At 36.9% G+C, this 20,210-nt stretch overlaps 3 protein-coding genes, 1 non-coding gene and 1 pseudogene across 4 annotated transcripts; 1 reads left to right on the top strand and 4 right to left on the bottom strand.

Annotated features, from left to right (window-relative positions):
- LOC109233123 (60S ribosomal protein L21-2-like) lies at nucleotides 286-1,924 on the top strand. The gene is made up of 2 exons (XM_019398893.1): nucleotides 286-594; nucleotides 1,475-1,924. The coding sequence occupies exons 1-2, from the start codon at nucleotides 358-360 to the stop codon at nucleotides 1,730-1,732; spliced, it is 495 nt and encodes a 164-aa protein (XP_019254438.1). The 5' UTR covers nucleotides 286-357; the 3' UTR covers nucleotides 1,733-1,924.
- LOC109233121 (probable protein kinase At2g41970) lies at nucleotides 2,113-5,553 on the bottom strand. Its single transcript, XM_019398892.1, has 8 exons — nucleotides 5,416-5,553; nucleotides 4,873-5,080; nucleotides 3,997-4,247; nucleotides 3,787-3,913; nucleotides 3,360-3,633; nucleotides 2,905-3,037; nucleotides 2,739-2,825; nucleotides 2,113-2,603 (listed from the first exon to the last, which is right to left on the bottom strand). The coding sequence occupies exons 2-8, from the start codon at nucleotides 4,970-4,972 to the stop codon at nucleotides 2,484-2,486; spliced, it is 1,092 nt and encodes a 363-aa protein (XP_019254437.1). The 5' UTR covers nucleotides 4,973-5,080; nucleotides 5,416-5,553; the 3' UTR covers nucleotides 2,113-2,483.
- On the bottom strand, nucleotides 6,016-14,782 carry LOC109233122 (annotated as a pseudogene).
- LOC109233120 (DNA-3-methyladenine glycosylase) lies at nucleotides 16,172-19,678 on the bottom strand. The gene is made up of 6 exons (XM_019398891.1): nucleotides 19,250-19,678; nucleotides 19,061-19,132; nucleotides 18,139-18,262; nucleotides 17,459-17,529; nucleotides 16,682-16,739; nucleotides 16,172-16,606 (listed from the first exon to the last, which is right to left on the bottom strand). Exons 1-6 carry the CDS (start codon nucleotides 19,634-19,636, stop codon nucleotides 16,443-16,445), a joined length of 876 nt encoding a protein of 291 aa, XP_019254436.1. The 5' UTR covers nucleotides 19,637-19,678; the 3' UTR covers nucleotides 16,172-16,442.
- On the bottom strand, nucleotides 19,769-19,850 carry TRNAS-GCU. The gene has a single exon. It is a non-coding gene; the product is annotated as a tRNA-Ser (tRNA).

The raw sequence follows: 20,210 nt of genomic DNA, 5'->3' as shown, positions 1-20,210 counted from the left end.
TGTACATAATTTATAAGTAATCCTTGTTTAGGATGGGTAATATATAAAACTAGGATAATTTTGATAAATAAATTTCAAATAGTATATAGGAAGGAGAAAATCCCTTTCCAATTTCTTCCATTTTTCTAGCCTAGGCTGAGAGTGAGATTCTGAAAAGTCAAATTGGACTACGCATTCCCACAAGCCCAATTAAATAAAAGCCCAAATTACCAATTCAAGGGCCCACACATAATCCAGCCCAAACCCATCCAAAACCCTAAATCCACTATATACATTCATCTCTTTAGTTTGCCAAGTAGGGTTTCACTTACTCTCTGCGCACACACACACACACACAGCGGAGAGAGGCGGAGGAAAATGCCGGCCGGTCATGGATTGAGGTCGCGTACGAGAGATTCATTCTCTCGTGCATTCAGAAAGAAGGGTACCATCCCACTTTCAACCTACTTGAGAATTTTCAAAATCGGGGACTATGTTGATGTCAAAGTTAACGGTGCTATTCACAAGGGAATGCCGCACAAGTTCTATCATGGTCGTACTGGCCGTATCTGGAACGTCACCAAACGCGCCGTCGGTGTAGAAGTTAACAAGCAGGTCCCCTCTCTCTCTCACACACACACATTAATATAAATATGTTTACTCTTCAATTGTTTGTTGATTTGTAGCTTAAAGTAGTTTATTGATTGCTTCTACTTGTGTATTGGAGATCTGTTAACAATTTTGAGGGTTCAATGAATGAGGATTCATATTACTGACCTTGACTAGTTAGGGTAGTTTGGGATTGAATCATAGTTTTGTTGTAAAATTGATGAGAATGTAATACTAAACTGATATTGCATACTAAGCTAATGTGAGGCTTCAGCATTTGTCAATAGAATGCTAAACGGCTGACAATTATTTGGATGCAATTGTTAATAGTGGGAACTAAAATATTGTGAATGGCTCGAGTTATTCATGCTTGAAATCATTTCTTAACAATCCCGTCTTTTTACATAAATAATTTCCGGCATCAAAGAGAAGTTATCAAATGTCAATCAACCAATTTGATTTCATTTCTAAAAGAATGTAATTATTATTTTGTAAATTGTGTCGAATATTTAAAAGTTACGAATGTCTATCAATCAACTATCTTTCAACCCCAAACAAATTGGGGTTGGTTGTATGAATTCACTGGTTGTGAATGCAATTGGTTGAGATACATATTTTCATTTGATCATGAAAGCAACTTGGTTTTCCCTCCTTTACTAGGCATTTGCCAGTATATGCCAGGATAATCAAAGACATACTATTTATTTCTGTATTCCTCTTTTTTGCATATTTGGGTGTGGGGAGTGTGGATATTTATTTTTTTGATTTACTAAATTGGAAGTTTAATGGACTGAGGGTATCTTGGATGTCTGCTCTCCTTGTTTTTGTTTTTACGCTTATGCGTTGTGCCTATTTTAAATTTTGTCCTGCTTGTTCTGGATCTCAGGTTCGTAACAAAATCTTAAGAAAGAGAATCCATGTGAGGATTGAACATGTTCAGCTTTCCCGATGCACTGAAGAAGTCAAAGAAAGGATTAAGAGGAATGACCAGCTAAAGGCTGAGGCCAAGGCTAGAGGAGAAGCTATCAGCACGAAAAGGCAACCCCTGGGACCCAAACCAGGTTTCATGGTTGAAGGCGCTACATTGGAGACTGTTACCCCCATACCATATGATGTGGTTAACGATTTGAAGGGAGGCTATTGATTTTTCTCTGTTTATGAGCCGGTGATTGTTTATGTGCTTTTATGAAATTTAAAGACAGGATTAGTTTTTGGTGTCACCTCAGACCCTGCTTTTTAGTTATAAATTTTGTTTACAATATCAGTTGAGGACTTCATCGAACTTGTTGGCTCTAAATGGAAGTGCAGAATTATCTATTACTACTAGATTCTATCCTTTGACTTGTGAGTTTTCAGTTCAGCTTTTGAACTAATTTGAATTACGCAAAACGTTGCCTAATATTCATCTAATTGGAGATTGCAGTATGAGGCAGGTCCCTAAGTGTTTGGATGGTGAATATGAGTTTAAAAAACTTCTTTGATGAACTATTCAAACACCAATTGTGCTGCACATGTAATAAATAGTGAGCTGAAACAAAAGCACAAGGACATGGGATAATTATTCAACAATTACAAGTTCTTGTCGTTCTCTTTTCTAATTTACACCATGTTTTCCTTTAGTTGCCATTTCGATGAAAATGGTTTGAGTAGTAGTTGTTCAATTAACAACTGATACATTTGAATCATAAATATCGGGCCCTCAGCGTTCAATCTATCTGTAGAAGCAGAGAGGATGCAATGTGCAAAACCTTAATGCTTCTGCTACGGTTAGGAGGATAGCTCAAGAATACCCTTTTTTGAGAGTTCAAGAACGTCAATCATGCATAGTTTGTCACAGATTTGTTGAGACTCAGAAATATTTGTTCTGCCAATTTTAAGCAGACAGTGCTTATGTATTATGACTCTGGTCCTGCTGGTTTTGCATTGAGAAGTGGTTGCAGTGCCTTGACGACTATTGTCATATTTGGCCGAAAATCTGCCTCATATTGAACACAAAGTGCTGCAACAGCTGCCATCTGAGAGGAATGTATACATAAAAGCTATAAGTGGAGTGAACAGTTAGACAAATATAACATTAAAGATTAATGGATATCCAAGACCTCTTTGAACTAGTTTTACTAAGTAATACTAGCAAAGATCAGTAAGAAAACCTTAGCAATTGCTTTTGCAGGATAGTCATTATTTAGCTTTGGATCAACACACTGCTTCACTTTGTCTTCACTCAGTCTTGGAGTTGCCTGCAGAAAATTTTAGAATGAATCAGTAGATTTGTGGTATGAATAAAGTTAATTAGAAAGAGGTAGAATAATAAGGTACCCATGTGACAAGACTCTGTTGTCCTTTGGGCATTGTATGATCTACTGGCTTCCTTCCTGTCAAGAGTTCTAAGAGAACAACTCCAAAACTATAGACATCACTTTTCTGTGTTATCTGTCCTGTCATGGCATACCTGCACAAGGACATCGTCTTTATATCGATTATCTACTGCTTGTAACAAGTGCTTTAAGTATATTATTATCATGGTTCTTATCGATAGGAAATTTTCCTTATTAAAGGTAGGGGTAAGTTCTGCACACACACTACCCTCCCAGACCCCACTACTCCACTTGTGGGATTACAGGGTCTGTTGTTGTTGTTGTCGATAGGAAATTTCTTTGTATTTACTATAATGATGAGTTATTTTATAAAGCCTGGTAAACAGAAAGCCTACGTTGAGAAAATAAGGAGGGGTGCGATTGCAAGTTATAATAAACTCAGAATGCAAGGCTTACTCTGGAGCATGGTAGCCAAATGTCCCCAAAACTCTAGTGGAATGCAGACGAGCTGCTGTATCGGAAGAGTGGTTTGTCAAGTTGAAATCAGCAATTTTTGCTGTAAAATCATCAAAGAGAAGTACATTGCTGGATCTGACATCACGATGAACAATAGGCGGCTGAACTTTTTCGTGTAAGTACTCGAGGCCTTTTGCTCCACCATAAGCAATTTTAACTCTCTGATTCCAGGTAAGAACTGGACCTGGCTCAGCACCTTGTACACCTTTTCTACCTACAACAAAACATCCAACAATCAACTATGATGCTGCATTATATCTGCACACATTTGATGCCTTTTGTATCTAAAGCATTAGTCGTTTGTGCAGCGTGCTATTAGTGAAGTTCCGCAATCATGAAAAGTAATTAACAGTTCAGTTTGACATACCATGTAATACATCATGTAGAGAGCCCATAGCTGCAAACTCGTATACCAAGATTCGATTGTTTGCTTCTAGACAATACCCCATAAGAGTCACAAAATGCTCATGCTTAAGTCTTGAAACCATTGATAACTGCATAGATAGAAAAAGTAAATTGCATGTAGTATGTCCTTGCCACAAAAAGAAGAGAGAAATGCCATTATTAGGAAATTCACCTGGGCTGTAAAGTCAGAATCTGGTTCTGATGAAGAACTAGTATCCAACTTTTTAATTGCTGCTTGCTGCCCATCGCTTAATTTAGCAAAAAATACGCGTCCATAAGATCCCTCTCCGATCAAAGCTTTCTGACCAAAATTACCAGTCAATTTATTTAGCTCATCCAATGGCACAACCGGTATCTCAATTGGTAAAACTTTCTGCGGAGTTCCAGTTTTTGCACCACCCCTTGGCTCTCCTCTATCACTGGCTACAACACCAAAAAAGCTAAACTTTGATATACAAAATACTGGATTTAGGGAGAAGAAAGGGATGGTTCTCCTTTCAAGCAAAAAAGGGCAGCCCGGTGCACTAAGCTCCTGCTATACGCGGGGTCCGGGGAGGAGCCGGACCACAAGGGTCTATTGTACGCAACCTTACCCTGCATTTCTGCAAGAGGCTTTTTCCACAGCTCAAACCCGTGACCTCCTGGTCACAGGGCAGCAACTTTAGCAGTTACGCCGATATCCTGCTAGTTCATGTAGATAAGGCACAAACTTGCATAAAAAACAATTTGATGCTATATCTATTTTTTCTAAAGTAATGCTCTAGCTTAATATAGGCGGTTTTGATCCCAAAACTATAAAGCTATATATAGCTAAGATAATTCTTTCAAGTATATGAAAAGAGAGGGTAGGAGAGCAAATAACATACCCCTACCCGGTGTTTAAATTAAACCTAAATAATTTAATCTTAAAGTTGAAACTAAAATGATAATATATATCACTTAACCATGATTAAATAATAAAAGTGTATATACAAGATGCATGTCTGTGTACTTATTGATTTGGAGTAAACACCGGGTACTGGTAAAAAAGATACGAGTAGGAGCATACCACCACCGTAGGGATTGCCGGCTCCGGGAGGGGCTGTATTTTGGTTAGACGGCGGACCACCACTGTGTACGTCTTCTTCTCCACCTCCACAACACGACATTGTCGTTCAATTATGGAAGGCGCAATCTCTCTTCCAAATGCTGGTTTTATTAATCCATATAAATTGCAATGCTTCCGAGTAAAATTTTATATGCTACACAGCAATTTCCTATGAAAATTTTAAAAAGATATTGCTTAAAATACAGGTCCAACAATTTAAAAAAAAAAATAAATAAATATATATATATATATATATATATATATATATATATATATATATATATATATATATATATATATATATATATATATATATGTAACAAAAAACCAATAAGAATGGGGTATTTAAGCTGACAATCATGAAAGGGAAGCACCGGAGAAAAGAAAATCGTTGTGCTTTATCCCGTTGAACCAAACATGTTTATTTTAGGTGTTTTACTAACTAATTTACAGAATAATTATAATTACAATATTAAAATGATAAATAGGAGATATATTACGTACCAAATTTTTTATGAAAACACCAATCTATCTTGAAAATGAATCTGGAAAAAGGGGGAGACAGAAAGGAGATGGAAGATTGAAAAACAAAGAAAAAGGAGAAGGGTGTTGCTTTTTCATGGCTGCATTTCTCTTTCTTGCTTTTTTATTTTTTATTTTTTATTTTTTTGTTGCTAAATTTCTCTGTTTCTACTATATTATGGATCTTTGGTAGATTGCAAAAAATGATTTTTCTGTTTTAAACGGAAAAGTCGCATGGACTCATTTAACCGCTAAAAACCAACACATTTTTACGAGTATATATACATGCAGTTTTTCCTTTTCCCTTTACTTTTTCTTATTCAAACTATAACAAATGTATTGACAAGGTAAATTACAGTGTTAGTATACATAATTCTTGCCTTTAGCTCAATTAATAAATCAAGCGACAAACAGCTTTTCCAAATCTTGCCTTTGGCCTATCTCACTCTAAAAATTTCATCTTCTTATCCGTTAAATAAATTGTGTCCATAACAAATCAGAATCATTCTCAACGGGTTCAATTTTTTCCTATTAATTGGTAAGAAATAACCAAAAGAAGAAATAAATTAACTTTATTTCATGCAAATTATTAGGTAGTGTATACCTTTTACATCAGAGTGGAGTATGACTTATATGCTATTTTCATAAGAGATGATACACAACATATGCAAAAAGGCAAAGTATAACATACTTATGATCTTCTGAAAAAATTGAGACTGTACAATTGCCTAGATACTACTAATTAACTTCTCTAATGCTCCTTCCATATACGACCTGTGACTTTCAATGTAAGCTCTTGTCCATTATTCCCACCAGAAAAGAAAAGTGCCAAGCTTGTTGGAATAATAAGTCCATCTTGACAGTCGCGAACTTTTCTGTGGCTGTCTCGGATACTCCTAGGAATACCTTGCCATGTCAATTTACGCCCAAAACCACCAACTTCTAGACTATACTTGAACATTTTGGCTTCAGTGTCCTCGCCCATAAATCGTAGAAAGGCCATGTAAACTGGTGTCATACCAAGTGAAAATGCCTCAAAGTGCAAGCAGAACTGTTTTCCATAACAGTCGAAAACCTGCATTGTGTAAAAGATGTCATTTTGCAATCTGGGAGCCGTAACATAGAAATGTAAGGCTTTTGTAACGACCCAAGCCCAACTATCAAGGTATTGTTGCTCCGACCCAGCCTTTGAGGCCTCAGGGTTTTGTCCCCTTGGAAGTTAACGCAAAAGGTGCCTCAACCGTTAAATTCCTAAACTCACCCTTTTTTGTCTCCTAACTTATCCCTCCCATTCCAATGTGGAAGTTCATCAGTTGATAAACAAGGCATTTGATGCATAAAAACAGCATTTACCACTAACTGTTAAAAGTAGCAGAGACTTACTGTGAGCATCCATATTGCATTGTCAACTTCCTCTGGATTTGATTTGACATATCGATGATTGAAGAAACATCCAGTATGCATGTCAATCTTGTGGTCCTCCATAAGATGTAACATGAGTGTTGGAATGTCCCCTTTTATGGGACACTCTGATCCAGCATATGGACAATCATAAGGCCGAAATTTACAACGTTGTTCATGTTTAAGCTTCCGATAGTAGGGTAATATTTTGTGACAGCCAAGATTTTGATGTCTGCAGGGCAATTCCAATGATTCAGCCACTTTCTCCAAGGCTAAACACCTTATGTTTCCAAGTTCAACTTGGCAAGTAGGGCAGAAATTATGTGCTCCAGTCTTGCAATTGGTGCATAGCGTATGACCATTTGGACACTACATGGATTATATAATATGAGATAAAAAGATTGGAATATAAAATACAAGTGCTTATCTATCAGCAAATAAAGCTATATTTATAGGTCTTCTACAAGCAATCTGTTCTAGAAGTAATAAACTTCTTCATTATAGGTGATATCTAGAGTTTGTTCAACATTCTACAACATGTTTAAATGTCTATAACAGTAGTAAAATATATGTTTATGAGCTCGAAATTCAACAAAGAAACAGAGTTTCAGAGTTTATCCCTTCTACACTCAGGTGGATAGTTTGGAAAGAAAGAAATTAGAGAAATCTTGCAAATTCTTATTTTAGTCACATATAAACACTCTTTTCTGTGCTCTTGGATTACACTTAGTATCCTAATTGTATATGGAGACATGTTGACCCAAGTAAAGGTTAGTTTTGAAGACTGATATATTCTCAATATGAGAATTTCACCATGATGGAAGGAGAAACCATCCAGGAGATGTACATAAGGTTCACAACACTAACAAATGAACTTAAATCTCTTGGAATGGTTATTCTTGAAGAAGACAAAGTTGAGAAGATTTTGACAAGGGTTCTGCCAGTTTCTTGGGAAAGCAAAATCACAGCTATTCAGGAATCAAAGAACATTGTCACTCTTAAGTTGGATGAGCTAATTGGAAATCTCACTGCCTATGAACTTAGAAGGCAAACCATGAAGATGGATGCACCCAAGAAGGAAAGGAGCATGGCATTCAGAATCACTGAAGGTGCTGATCTAGAGGAGGATGAAATGACCATGATCACAAAGGAGTTCAAGAAGTACCTAATGAGAGGAAATGGTCCTTCAAGAAGTGGAAGCTACATCAAACCAAGGGTTCCTGAAAAACAAACCAATGAGGGGTGTTACAAGTGTGGGAAGACTGATCACCACATCAAAAACTGCCCTCAATGGGAAATTGAATGGAAGAAGGAAAGAGCTGAACGAAGGAACAGGAAGAAGGAACAGGTTCATCCCAAGAAGAACAAAGGATCAACAAAGGCTATGGTTGCTGCTTGGGAAGAAAGCTCAGATGAGAACTCAGAGGGTGAAGATGGAGATGAACAAGCACTTATGGCAACTGGAGAATCCGATGAGGAATCAGAGGTAAGTATAATTCATCTCAAAGACAAGATTAAATTTTTGTCTAAAGAAAGGCTATCTGAGTTACTCCTGGATTTCATTGATGAATCTGAAGATCTAAACAATGAAAATGAACAGCTATCTAAGGAGTGTGTGATTTTGAAAGCTAAGTACAAAAATCTGGAACTTAGGGCTAGTGAAAGTGGTAGTAAAAATGCTGAGTTAAAGAACCAGGTTCATGAACTTGACACCACTGTCCTAGAGCTTAGATCTGAAAATCTAAAATTGAAATTAGGAACTGGTAAAAAGAATACTGGTCACACATAACTCACTTTAGAAGAAAATGTAGGAAAAATGAAAGATGAGTTGTACAAAAGAGATGAGCAGATAAGAGTCCTTAAGGAGGATCTAAACAAGGTTAAGCACGAGCTAGACAGAACCTGTAAATGGAATAGGTCCTCCGATGCACTTTCATGGCTACACGAACACCATAGTAGCAACAAGAGAGGACTTGGCTACGGGACCCCTGCACCTAAGTGGGATCCCAAAAGCAAGTACCTCACACTTTCTGAGAACAAAATTTGCACACACTGTGGTAAAACTGGTCTACTATAAAAGTGAATGTATTGCAAAAGAAAAGGCTAGTCAAAAGAATAAAGAATTTGTTCAAGGAAAAATAGGCTGCCAAGTTGGGCTAAAAAGAATCTGATTCACCGTTTTGCCTATAGAAAGGGACCCAAACTAGTTTGGGTTCCTAAGACTAACCCCTGATTTCCTTTTGCGGGTCCAAGTGAAGGGGAGCAGCCAAATATGGTACATGGATAGTGGCTGTTCAAAGCATATGACAGGAAGCAAGAACCAGTTCCTTTCACTTGAGAACCTCAAAGGAGGTAATGTCTCCTTTGGAAATGAGAAGAAAGGTGAGATCATTGGGGTTGGAAAGGTAGGTAAGATTGATTCTTACTCTATTGAGAATGTCTACTGGATAGGGCCTAAAGTACAGTCTAATCAGTGTATCACAATTGTGTGATAAAGGTAATTTGGTAGCATTCACCACTACTAAATATTTTGTGATTAATCTTACCATTGATAAGATTGTTTTGCAGGGAAAAAGAGTTAACAATATTTACATTGTAGATTTGTCTACTCTCTCAGAAAATGAACTAGCTTGCTTAAGTGTCTTGGACAATGATCCCCTCCTTTGGCACAAGAGACTTGGACATGCAAGTCTGAGTCAACTCAACAAATTAGTCTCCAAGGACCTGGTGATAGGGCTGCCTAACATCAAGTTCAAGGAAGACAAAGTTTGTGAGGCTTGTGCAAGGGGGAAGCAGGTAAGATCCTCTTTTAAATGCAAGAAAGTGGTAAGCACCACCAGAACGATGGAACTGGTCCATATGGATCTTTGTGGTTCAATGAGAACATTAAGCAGAGGTGGTAAAAGATATGTGATGGTGCTTGTTGATGATTACTCTAGGTTTACTTGGACATTGGTTTTAACATCTAAAGATGAAGCATTTGACATGTTTACTTCTTTTGTTAGAAAAACTTAGAAACAACTAGGTAATCATACTGTATCAATTAGGTCTGATCATGGAACCGAATTTGAAAAATGCTAAGTTTGCTGAATTTTTGCATGCTACATCATAAATAGTTGCATGACTAGACCTCTTGTTAAGAAGATTCCCTATGAGTCACTTAAAGGGAGAAAGCTAAATATATCCCATCTTAGGGCATTTAGATGCAAGTGCTTCGTGCACAATAATGGCAAAGACTCCCTAAGTAAGTATGATCCCAGAAGTGATGAGGGAGTATTCTTGGGATATTCTTCACATAGTAAAGCTTATAAGATATACAATAAAAGAACTATGTGTGTAGAAAAATTGTATATGTTATTTTTTAAAACTAACATTCTTTCTGAGAGGCAGGAGCAAGATAATGAAGAGATTGGGCTGATAAGAAATTCAAATGGTGAAACCACAGTCCAGTCTGAAGATGCATCACAGGAAGGAACAGGTGATGGAACAGGTCCCTCCACCCAGGGCAACATGACAGGGGGAACTGACTAGAGAGGAACTGATCCTCAAACCTCGAGGGAACCTGTCCATGAACCTATTCCTCAGTAACAAAACCAGGAAGGAACATCCAAAGAAATTGACACTCCTATTGCAACATCCACGAAATTGGATATAGATGAACTTGGTTCATCTGTTGATCAGAAGTTGTATAGGGGAATGATTGGTTCTCTTTTATATCTCACTACTAGCAGACCTGACATTGTGTGCAAGGTAGGTCTTTGTGCTCAATTTCAGGCAAATTCAAAGGAGTCCCACTTGATTAATGTAAAGAGAATATTGAGATACTTGAAAGGCACCACTGACCTTTGCCTTTGGTATCTAAAAGGTAGTAATTTTAACCTAGTGGGATATGCTGACGCTGATTATGCAGGCTTCCTTGTGGATAGGAAGAGCACCTCAGGTATGGCACACTTCCTTGGTTCATGTCTTGTGTCATGGGCTACTAAAAAGCAAAATTCAGTGGCCTTATCTACTGCTGATGCTAAGTATGTTGATGCTGCTTCATGATTGTGCTCAATTGTTGTGGATCAAGTAGCAGTTGATGGATTTTGGTATTGAAGTTGGTTGCATCCCTATTTTCTGTGATAACACTAGTGCTATTAGTATGACTAAGAATCCGGTTCATCATAAGACAACTAAGCACATAGATGTTAGACACCATTTTTTGAGGGACAACTATGAGAAAGGCTTGATCACTATGGAATTTCGTGCTACTGACAAGCAAATTGCTGACATCTTCACAAAAGCCTTAAGTAGAGATCACTTTGAGAGGAACAAGTTGGAATTAGGGATGATTAAGATCACCTCAAAGGACCAGTTCAAGCTTACGAAAAAAAAGGAATGAAAAAAAAATTGAAAAAAAAATATTGGTTAGAAAGTCTATAAATTGTGTATAAGTAGATTAAATCTTGCTCAGTCTCATACTTTACATAGTATACTCTTGTGCCATGTGTTAAAATGACTCATTAATCTCTAACGATATTTTCTCTATTTTGGTAAATTTAGACTCACACAAGAGAATTATCAGTGAAGAACCTGGTTCATCAAGATAACACGGTATGTTTTCTACACTCTGCATAATTTGAAATAACTATATTTGGATCATGAGTAGAGTCCTACCAAATACCAAACTCCTTTTGGACTTATCCGTTACAAGTGAACCAGTCCCATTCAAAAGAGTCCCAATCGAACGGAAGTACCTAGATTCTAGGGATACACTCCAACGTCTCTTTAAAGCTGAATTTTAGTTTGATTAAACTTCTAAGAGTCTGAAAAGTTATAGTTACCTCATAAATTATTCTCCTGTATATTGATCAGGTTTAGTGTATTCCTTACTTCATCTCTCTCAAGCCGTAAAAAACTCTCATTCTTCTTTCATCTTCCAAACACAATCTAATTCTCTTCTCTTCCATACCCTAGCCCAGATATGTCGAACACCTCTGAAAATCCTTCATCACCACCACAGGAAACCACTTCCACACCTTCTACAACACCAATCTCTAAGAAAAGTAGAGTAAAGATGATGGCTCGTAAGATTGTCGCTGAAGGAGAGCAGATCAAGAAAATAAACAAGCAATTGAAAGCGGGTAGGGAAGAAGAATCCCAGAAATCTGAAGATTCATTTAAGTCTGCTACTAAGGGGGAAGAAAGTAGGTATTCCGAAACTGAACAGGTATCTTCTAATTCTAAAGTTACTCCTGAGACAATTTTTGAAGTGGCTGCAAATTTAGAGAATAGATTTGTACTGGTAGGATCTATAGCAGGTGTTGAGACTACAAAATCTGGAGAAGTTGGTGGTAAAAATTTAAAAAAAAAAAAAGAAAAAGAAAAAGAGAGCAAGGGTGCTAGGAGTGCTGTGAGGGGAAAGGGTAAAAGAGTGGTTGATTCTTCACCCACTCCTGTTGGTCGAACAAAAGAAACTGGTGCAATGGTTGTTTGGGGAGAGGAATTTACTGAAATAGAAGAGAGTGTGAGCAAAACAGGGGGAAGTGGGAAGCTGCTGAGGGGTAGGTTCAACTTGAGAAATATAGATGAACCTGTTTCATCTGAACAGGAAACCCTCCTGGACCTACTGATAAGGTTATCAATGGCACCAAAACTCATGTCATTCCCTATGGTTTCATTCTCACAACTGTGCTTGCACATTTCAAGGTACAAGCAAGGATCATTTCGGGGTTAATACTCTGCTTGCTTGCGATTATGAAGTCAATGTCATTCTTAATGAACCTGGTTCATCTAAAAAGACACCTATCAATAGCAAAGTCAGAGTCTTGGTACAGGAGAGTGAGGCAAAGGATATTGAGATAGCAAGGCTGAAGACACGATTGGTTGAGGTAGAATCTGAGAGAGATGTTCTCATAACTGAACTTGCAAGGGAAAAGGAGAAGAATGATGGAATTCTTCAAGACATGCTGAAACTTCTCCAAGCAAATAACCCAGCCCCTACCTCTTCCAAGCCTTAAATCCTAACCTAGTGTAGATCAACCAGTGACCCAATTCGGGACTTTGTTTCTTTTGCTCATGTTTTCAGTATTTTTATTTCTTCTTATGCTTTGTGGTAGAATCTTATCAATCATCAATAAATTCACTGTATTTTGCTCTAACTGTTTGTTTATATTTCTTTGATGGTTAAAATTCTTAGCTTGATCTATGATGATTAATTCATGATTGCATTTGAAGTAGCCCCAGTGGCTATGAGTAAGTTTTAAAATCTGGTTATCTCACATTTTTTATGCAATTTTTCGATGATGCCAAAAGGGGAAAAAAGGTTGTGCTTTAAACAAGTGATGTTTACACTTTGAACAGTGATGTTTATAACCTAATGTACCTGGTCCTTGATGATAAGTGATATAAAGGAAAAATATTTCTAACATTGTGTTGATGGTTGAGCTGAGTTCTGGCAGGGCCTAAGTGTATGAAAAGCACAGTGTTTGTCATCATCAAAAAGGGGGAATTTGTTGGCCCAAGTATAGGTTAGTTTTGAAGACTGACAAAGGAACTCAGACATGAACCAGGTCCATCCAGTGGTCCATCCCTCAGGTTCACAAAAACGGGCAGATTCAAGCATGTGGGTTGCATGTGAAGGAGATAAGCTTAACTTGGTGTACTCCTGATCGAAAAGGTTGCATAATTGATAAGGAGAAGGAGTCCTTAATCAAAGAGAACACAATTCAAGATAGGGAAGGAGTTAGAAGTTGAAATCAACTAGAACTCTTCCACCAAGGAAGAGTTGCATCAGAACTCTAGTTATTTCTTCATCTACTAACTCTATAAATTGCAGGATGTTCTCACATTAAATGTGTTGCACAAAAAACGCAGAAGTTAAACGTGAATTGAGAGCAAAATAGCAAGGCTTTTTGCAAGCAGTTCGTGTGTGATTCAAGTGTGCAAACCTCAAGCTACATGAACCAGATTGAAGAACCAGCTCCATAAAGAGTTTTATGTGTCTTTCTTTATTTCTAGTTCAATTGTAGTAGGTGTTTTATATTGTACATTTCAGCTTTATCTAGAAGCAATTGTAATAGGTAATTTGAGTATTCAAGTTAGAGTTAACTTGAAGTTGTCGCAGCAGTTAGAGGCTGGTTGCCACAACGGGATTAGAGTTAATCCTTAGGTTTACAAAGAGTTTTGTAAATGCTGTTTTGGCTCAGTGATTTTAGTGGAAGTTTGGGAAAATCCTACTGAGTAATAGGTCGTGGTTTTTTCACCTTTTGAGCCAGGTGTTTTCCACGTAAAAATCTCTGTGTTCTTTATTTTATATACTTTTAATTCCGCAAACAGTAGTAGAAAGTATACCTAGAAGAACCAGGTTCTTCTAGAGCGAAAATTGGGTACCACACAAATCAGTCCCCCACACAAATCACCACCCGGCAACTGTACCAGTGGGAGACTACACGTTAAAACGGTCTAAGTGTCCGCAAGTTAATCCAGACACAACCGTTATAAGAAAAGAAAAGAACAACCACATAAAGAGTACTAACCTGGTAAACTGGAGGATACATGGACCTTGTGCAGATTGGGCACTCAAGCAACTCATGAACACCATGAATTGAAGACTTTCGAAACTTTTCACCAAGAAATGTGATACTTTTCTCAAGCTGTGTATTTGTTGTGTCACAACTTGTAAAATTTGGCCGTCTCTATAATTTCCTTGCAACTAGCACCACCTCCAGGAGCCATTCTAAACTTAGATGATATACTTGTATTTGCACTACTTAAATAGCCAAAGATTAAACACTGTAAGTTGCTGACTTGGCGAGTCTAGTCTCTGGTCTGTATAGACACAGTTGAAAGACTAGAAAATCAAAGGGAGGAAGCAACGTTAAAATTACGCTAAGAATACCATATATAGTGGTACAAGTTCAGATACCCATTTTGACTTAGTTTTTTTGTGGAAAAGACAAAATGAGAGAAACAGTGAACCAGTAATTATTGAGTGGGGACTTTAGTCTGCTATTTTTTTTAATTAGCTCGACATGTATTCTTTCATCCTTCTTGTTTTTTCTCATTTGGGTAGATGTGGTAGGTACAACTTTGAACTAATTTAGACCAAATAGATTCTTTCAACAACATAATCACAAAATTATAAATGAGCTTTTTAGCTTATTGGTTATCTCAAACTCAAAGATTCATTCATCTGTATAGGTTGTTTAATACATCCATTTGGCAAAAAATATTTTCAGAATAAGAAGACTTGAACCAGGCCTCAGTAGGCAAATATGAATGTAAATTTTCTAGCACCCAAATACTTGCTATTAAGGAGTATTTTTCGTAAGCATGTCAACATTTGAAGAAAGGAACAAATTACTATAATAACAGACGATGTCTTTTTTATAATTATACCTAATATTTTCGTTCTGCTTATCATTTATATATTCTAATTTAGCATAAAATCGACTAAGCGGTTAGTCGTAACACCATTTGGGGCAAGGTGTATCAGCCCTCGCCCGACTAGCACGTGTATCAAGTAACTTTGAAAATTCTAATTTCTTATGATTTTTATCCATTTCATTGACAGTCGATTTTGGGTGCATTCTTTTTTTCTAGAGTTTATTTTGTGTTCCTTTTTTTGAGCTATAAAGTAAGCACATAAAGCGTTCGGCAAATGAAAAGCTCCATACTTGTTGGCTACCACAAAACTATAATAGTAGAACTGTCATATAAGACATATATATACATACTATATTCACACAGAGACAATTCAATGAATTGATAGCCCAACCAGCAATCATCAGGACCACCCTTTCCTGCTTTTCTTAATCTAATATTCAGTAGTTTTAAATGAAATCAACGAAAAAGACGAAAAGATAGGTCTTATATAGTTTTGTCTTGCCATCAAGCATCTTTGTTGCAATCAACCATTCCTTTCATTTTTAAAGGTTATACTCAAAATGTTTTTTTTGCAGAAAGTTCAATTGCCCATTCACAACAAGACAAAAATGTTTTATATACTGATTTGGATTTTCTTGGTTATGTAAGTTAGGATCCCTCGACAGGATGATTTAGTGAACCAAAACAGTTACTACCTCTTGTTTCACATTTCCTTATTAGTTTGTTCCAAAAAAAATGACATATTTTGTATACTGGAAAATAATTAACTTTGCCACTCTCATTTTATTCTTTATGAGAGCTTTTATAGCCACACAAATTTTATAGTATGTTTAACGCCACAAGTTTTAAAAGTTTCCCACACAAATGCTATGACATGTTTAAGACCACAAGTTGCAAAATTCTTTATTTCTTTTTTACAATCCGTGCCTATTCAAACTATGTCACATATATTGGAACAGAGAGAATATCATTGTAAAATCGAGTTAAATCACTTTTAAACTAATTAGGTAAGATAACCCCACACAATGTGGCATATTTGCATGCCACATAACCAAGAACACGATTGAGATATTAGCAGTCAGCCTAGATATACACAAAAAAGTGGTTAACCTGAGAGAATGGACTATAAATCCTGTACAATAGACAACTGTTTGACTACTTTCTCTCACTTTTCTGCGCCCCCCCCCCCCCCCCCTGGGTGGGTGGTGGTGGCGGATTCATGTTACGTTGTTGATGTGCTAAAGAGGTCTGAGAGTCTTTTTAGGGGCACTGATCCATGAAGAACCGGCAACTGCAAATCTCCACAATGCATTAGCATGCTCTGGCAAAGCGTACTCTATACCAACTCTTGGACCAACTAGTATCTCATCTGGTTCTGGCCCATCTAGGAGTTCTAAACCGCCTGTCATATGTATACAGTAGGCGCGGAGTTTCATTTAGTAGCTAAAATTTGAAGATGGAACCATAGAATGCTTACCGGCAGTGTATAGAGCATGGCTAGACCATTCTGTTGATAGTCCTAATGCCTGACCAACCTACAAAAAGACGTCAATTACTAGGCTTGTATAACCGATTTCCAAGCTTCCAGAAATTGCAAGTAATATCTTCCTAATACTGAAGTCTTAGAAGTATGCTTCTCTAAATGTAAGCAATGGAATTCAAGTAGAGACAATTGCATTTCGCCTTTCCACCGAAATGAAAAATACTTGGATGGAGATGACCATAAACTAAAATTGTATGCTTCCATAGCTACAGTTGAGATTCACAATGAGGGCCTCTATAAATCTATAAGAATGCAAGAAGCTCATCACGGAAGTTAATAAACTGAAAACTCAAATTCATCATATAGCCACTACAGAAAGAATCCTCAATTTATACCTTCAAATGATTTTACTCCGTTGAACATGATATTCCAAAATGTCAGATATCACAACTATCATCTGAAACTCATATTACTCTTAGCCAGTGAAAACATAGTTGTACTCGATAGTACTTGTTTTAATTTTTTATGCATAAAAAAACTCCCAAGGATTCCTGGAAAGGCAGAATAGGAGATACTAGAGATTACTGTCCTTGAACCAAATAAAATAGGTTCAAGCTAAATTCAATAACATAAAGCCAAACTCTTTTGATACGAGACATAGATCAAGTAAGGGGACTAAACAGTAGGTAATCTTTAAGAAAGGTTTGTTCAATATGATGGCGTTAAACAAGTAACTTAAGTTTGTATAACCCAACACAGGTCATAACTTACCTTTCCAGGACCTGCAAGAAGAATAGGCTTCTCAGTTTCTAAACCTCGACGCTGCTGGATAGTACCCAAACCTGCAGTGTTTAATCCATTATCATTGAAGAAAACCCTAAATGGTATTTTGACTTCGTTTGAAACAATAAACTAGTCTAAGTGTCCAAGAACGCAGAACTTGAGAGAGAAGATCATCATAACTGGAGTGCAGTGTGCTTCAATTTCAATGTGTGTCTATATAACCTTGCTTTCCATTTGTCATGCAAGCATGGGAACTCCAACTCATGGATCAAACTCACGATATTCAAACAGTTATATCAGATGTTTATCTTCCCTGGCCATAGCTTGATGTTGGTTGATGAAATCAACTAAACCAGACAAGTTTTAGTTAATTATTTTAAAGGAACCAGAATAGTCAAGAACTATAGTTGCTAGAGTAATATTTCATTAGATACATTTAGCTACACCTATACTATCATTTAATTGTTTTTCTCGAGGTGCACGAATGCAACAAATGTAAAAAGATAAAAAAGGAGATGTCACTTCGCAGAGTGAAGAGTGACTTTGAGGAATGCATGCATCGAACTGCAGTGGGACTAATGAGATCAAATAGAACATATCAAACTGAATTGGGGAACAAATTTAAAACTATAAAACGTAGGAGTATAACAGTATGGAATTCAGTTTACCACTGATGGGAGCACATGAGCGAATCAAAACAGCTGCTCCAACTCCTTCCTTATCTGCTACAACATTGAGCATCATGTGCAAACCATAGCAGAGGTAGACATATGCATGACCACCAGGACCAAACTATCAATCACAAATCATTAGAAAATCTAGAAGACACCCCCAATATATATGCTCTATAACATATACTAATAGATGTCATAGCACAGTGCTACAAAAAAATGAACAATAATTCAGTTATAAAGAACACATTGAAATGTTTCATATGGCTCCAAAACCTAATACACACTCACTGTGCTCAGTGCTCACAAAAGGATATGTCCAACTCCACGTCAGTTTTATACTTCAGACATAGAGCAAAAAAATCATGATTGTAAATGTTTTCTCCACCACAAAACAATCTAATTTCTTCTTGTAAGCAACTACACCCTACATTCTACTCCAGAAGTCTGGAGACTTGTGCCAACTTCAAGTCACAAGTTCAAATACACAGTGTGTTAACTTTCACATGGTTTAAGTTAACCAATATAATACCTAGTGCAGGACAGCAATAACATTTTCTTTGGGTAAGTGACCGCAATATATTTGATGACAGACTCTGCACATCATACCTCCAGCTCCAACATAATGAGGTGGCGGGCTGATTCCCTTTAAAACTTGTTGAACAAGTACATGCGCAATAGAACATAGCCCATCTATTAAGTTGCATAAATTTTATAATGTTAGATAATCATGAAAAAGGAAAATGTCAAACTCGAGTGAACCGCTCATTTAAAAGCTTAAGCTATTAAAGCGTTTCCACATTCTTGTTCATTTACTTATATATGTCTGCAACAAAAATGTGAACACACACTGTTTGTCTCAGCATTCACCACTAATGTAAAGCGAATGACTAAAAAATGGAAGCTTTAAGAATCTTACAACAGGAGCAGTCCTAGCTGTTTTGCCAAATCGACCATGACAAGCTGAATCATTTGGCCTATAAGCTTCGACCTATCAAACAAGTTCATTTAACAACACAAACATCAACCCCGAATCAAATTACCAAATTCGACAAACATTAAAGCAGGTCAAATATATTGAATGAAGAACAGAAATAACATTAAAAACCTCAGTTATTTGAAGAACAACATCATCTCTCCTAAGGAACTTGCCAAGCAAACGAGGGGCAAGATCAAGTGCATCAATTTGGTAAAAATCTTGGGTCAAGATTGGATTTTTATTCAAGAAAGCTATAAGGGTAGTGTTAATTTGAGGGATTGGGAGGTTTTCTTGAGATTCTGAGTTGGGTTTTGAATCTTTTGATTTGGGCTTGTTTTTTACTTTAATGATTGTGGCTCTGGATGATGAAGCTTTGGTTTTGGTGGTAAGTTTTTGGACAGTAATTTCGTGATTTCTGTCATTTTTTAGGCAATGGGGTTTCTTCATTGGATTAATATTACTAACTGGAGAAAGAAATGGCAGACGAGCGGGCAGCTTAGAGGAGAACCATAGCATAGGAGAATTTGCTGGGTGGAAAGAACTTGTCAACTCCCAATATGGGTTTTAAAACATTTCAATTTTGTAGTTCATATTTTGAATTATTAACCAAATAAAAAAAATTAAAAAATTAAAAAATAAAAAGGTATGCGTCGCCTGAGAGATTCGAACTCTCGCGGGGAAACCCCATGTACTTAGCAGGCACACGCCTTAACCACTCGGCCAAAGCGACGCTTCTGACGTTGAACGGAAACTAGTTCTATGCTTACCTTGATCCTGACGTGCTGCCCGTGTCCTATCTCAAGGGAAATTTTGATTTCTTCTTTCATTTTTCTTTTCAGCATCTTTCGTTCTATTCATACGTGGCTTCACACAAATAAAATCTTTGCCGGGTAAGATTGGTGCCTCTTGAGGTATCCTTTCGGTGAGTTGTTCCTTAATTGTGTACTAATGGGAAACTATCTAACTCTTTGATCATTTCTTTTCACTTCTTCAATTACCTTATTCTACGTAATAATTATTATATAGACATTTTTACTAGCATGATTGAAAGAGATCTAGAGAGAGACCGCTACATATATAATTAAGAGGT

Source organism: Nicotiana attenuata, chromosome 10 (genome assembly GCF_001879085.1).
Source record: "Nicotiana attenuata strain UT chromosome 10, NIATTr2, whole genome shotgun sequence".
NCBI classification, from domain to species: domain Eukaryota; kingdom Viridiplantae; phylum Streptophyta; class Magnoliopsida; order Solanales; family Solanaceae; genus Nicotiana; species Nicotiana attenuata.
This window is presented reverse-complemented; position numbering and strand designations above follow the sequence as displayed.

What these genes read in the sequence shown, in the direction of transcription:
- LOC109233123 (XM_019398893.1), top strand. Translation starts at nt 358, where the DNA reads ATGCCGGCCGGTCATGGATTGAGGTCGCGTACGAGAGATTCATTCTCT. An exon ending in GTGTAGAAGTTAACAAGCAG is followed by an intron (nt 595 to 1,474) that starts GTCCCCTCTCTC and finishes TCTGGATCTCAG; the next exon opens with GTTCGTAACAAAATCTTAAG.
- LOC109233121 (XM_019398892.1), bottom strand. Translation starts at nt 4,972, where the DNA reads ATGTCGTGTTGTGGAGGTGGAGAAGAAGACGTACACAGTGGTGGTCCG. An exon ending in CGGCAATCCCTACGGTGGTG is followed by an intron (nt 4,248 to 4,872) that starts GTATGCTCCTAC and finishes TTGGTGTTGTAG; the next exon opens with CCAGTGATAGAGGAGAGCCA. An exon ending in TCTACATGATGTATTACATG is followed by an intron (nt 3,634 to 3,786) that starts GTATGTCAAACT and finishes GTTTTGTTGTAG; the next exon opens with GTAGAAAAGGTGTACAAGGT.
- LOC109233120 (XM_019398891.1), bottom strand. Translation starts at nt 19,636, where the DNA reads ATGCTATGGTTCTCCTCTAAGCTGCCCGCTCGTCTGCCATTTCTTTCT. An exon ending in TTGTTCTTCAAATAACTGAG is followed by an intron (nt 19,133 to 19,249) that starts GTTTTTAATGTT and finishes CTTGTTTGATAG; the next exon opens with GTCGAAGCTTATAGGCCAAA. An exon ending in CTCATGTGCTCCCATCAGTG is followed by an intron (nt 17,530 to 18,138) that starts GTAAACTGAATT and finishes TAAACACTGCAG; the next exon opens with GTTTGGGTACTATCCAGCAG.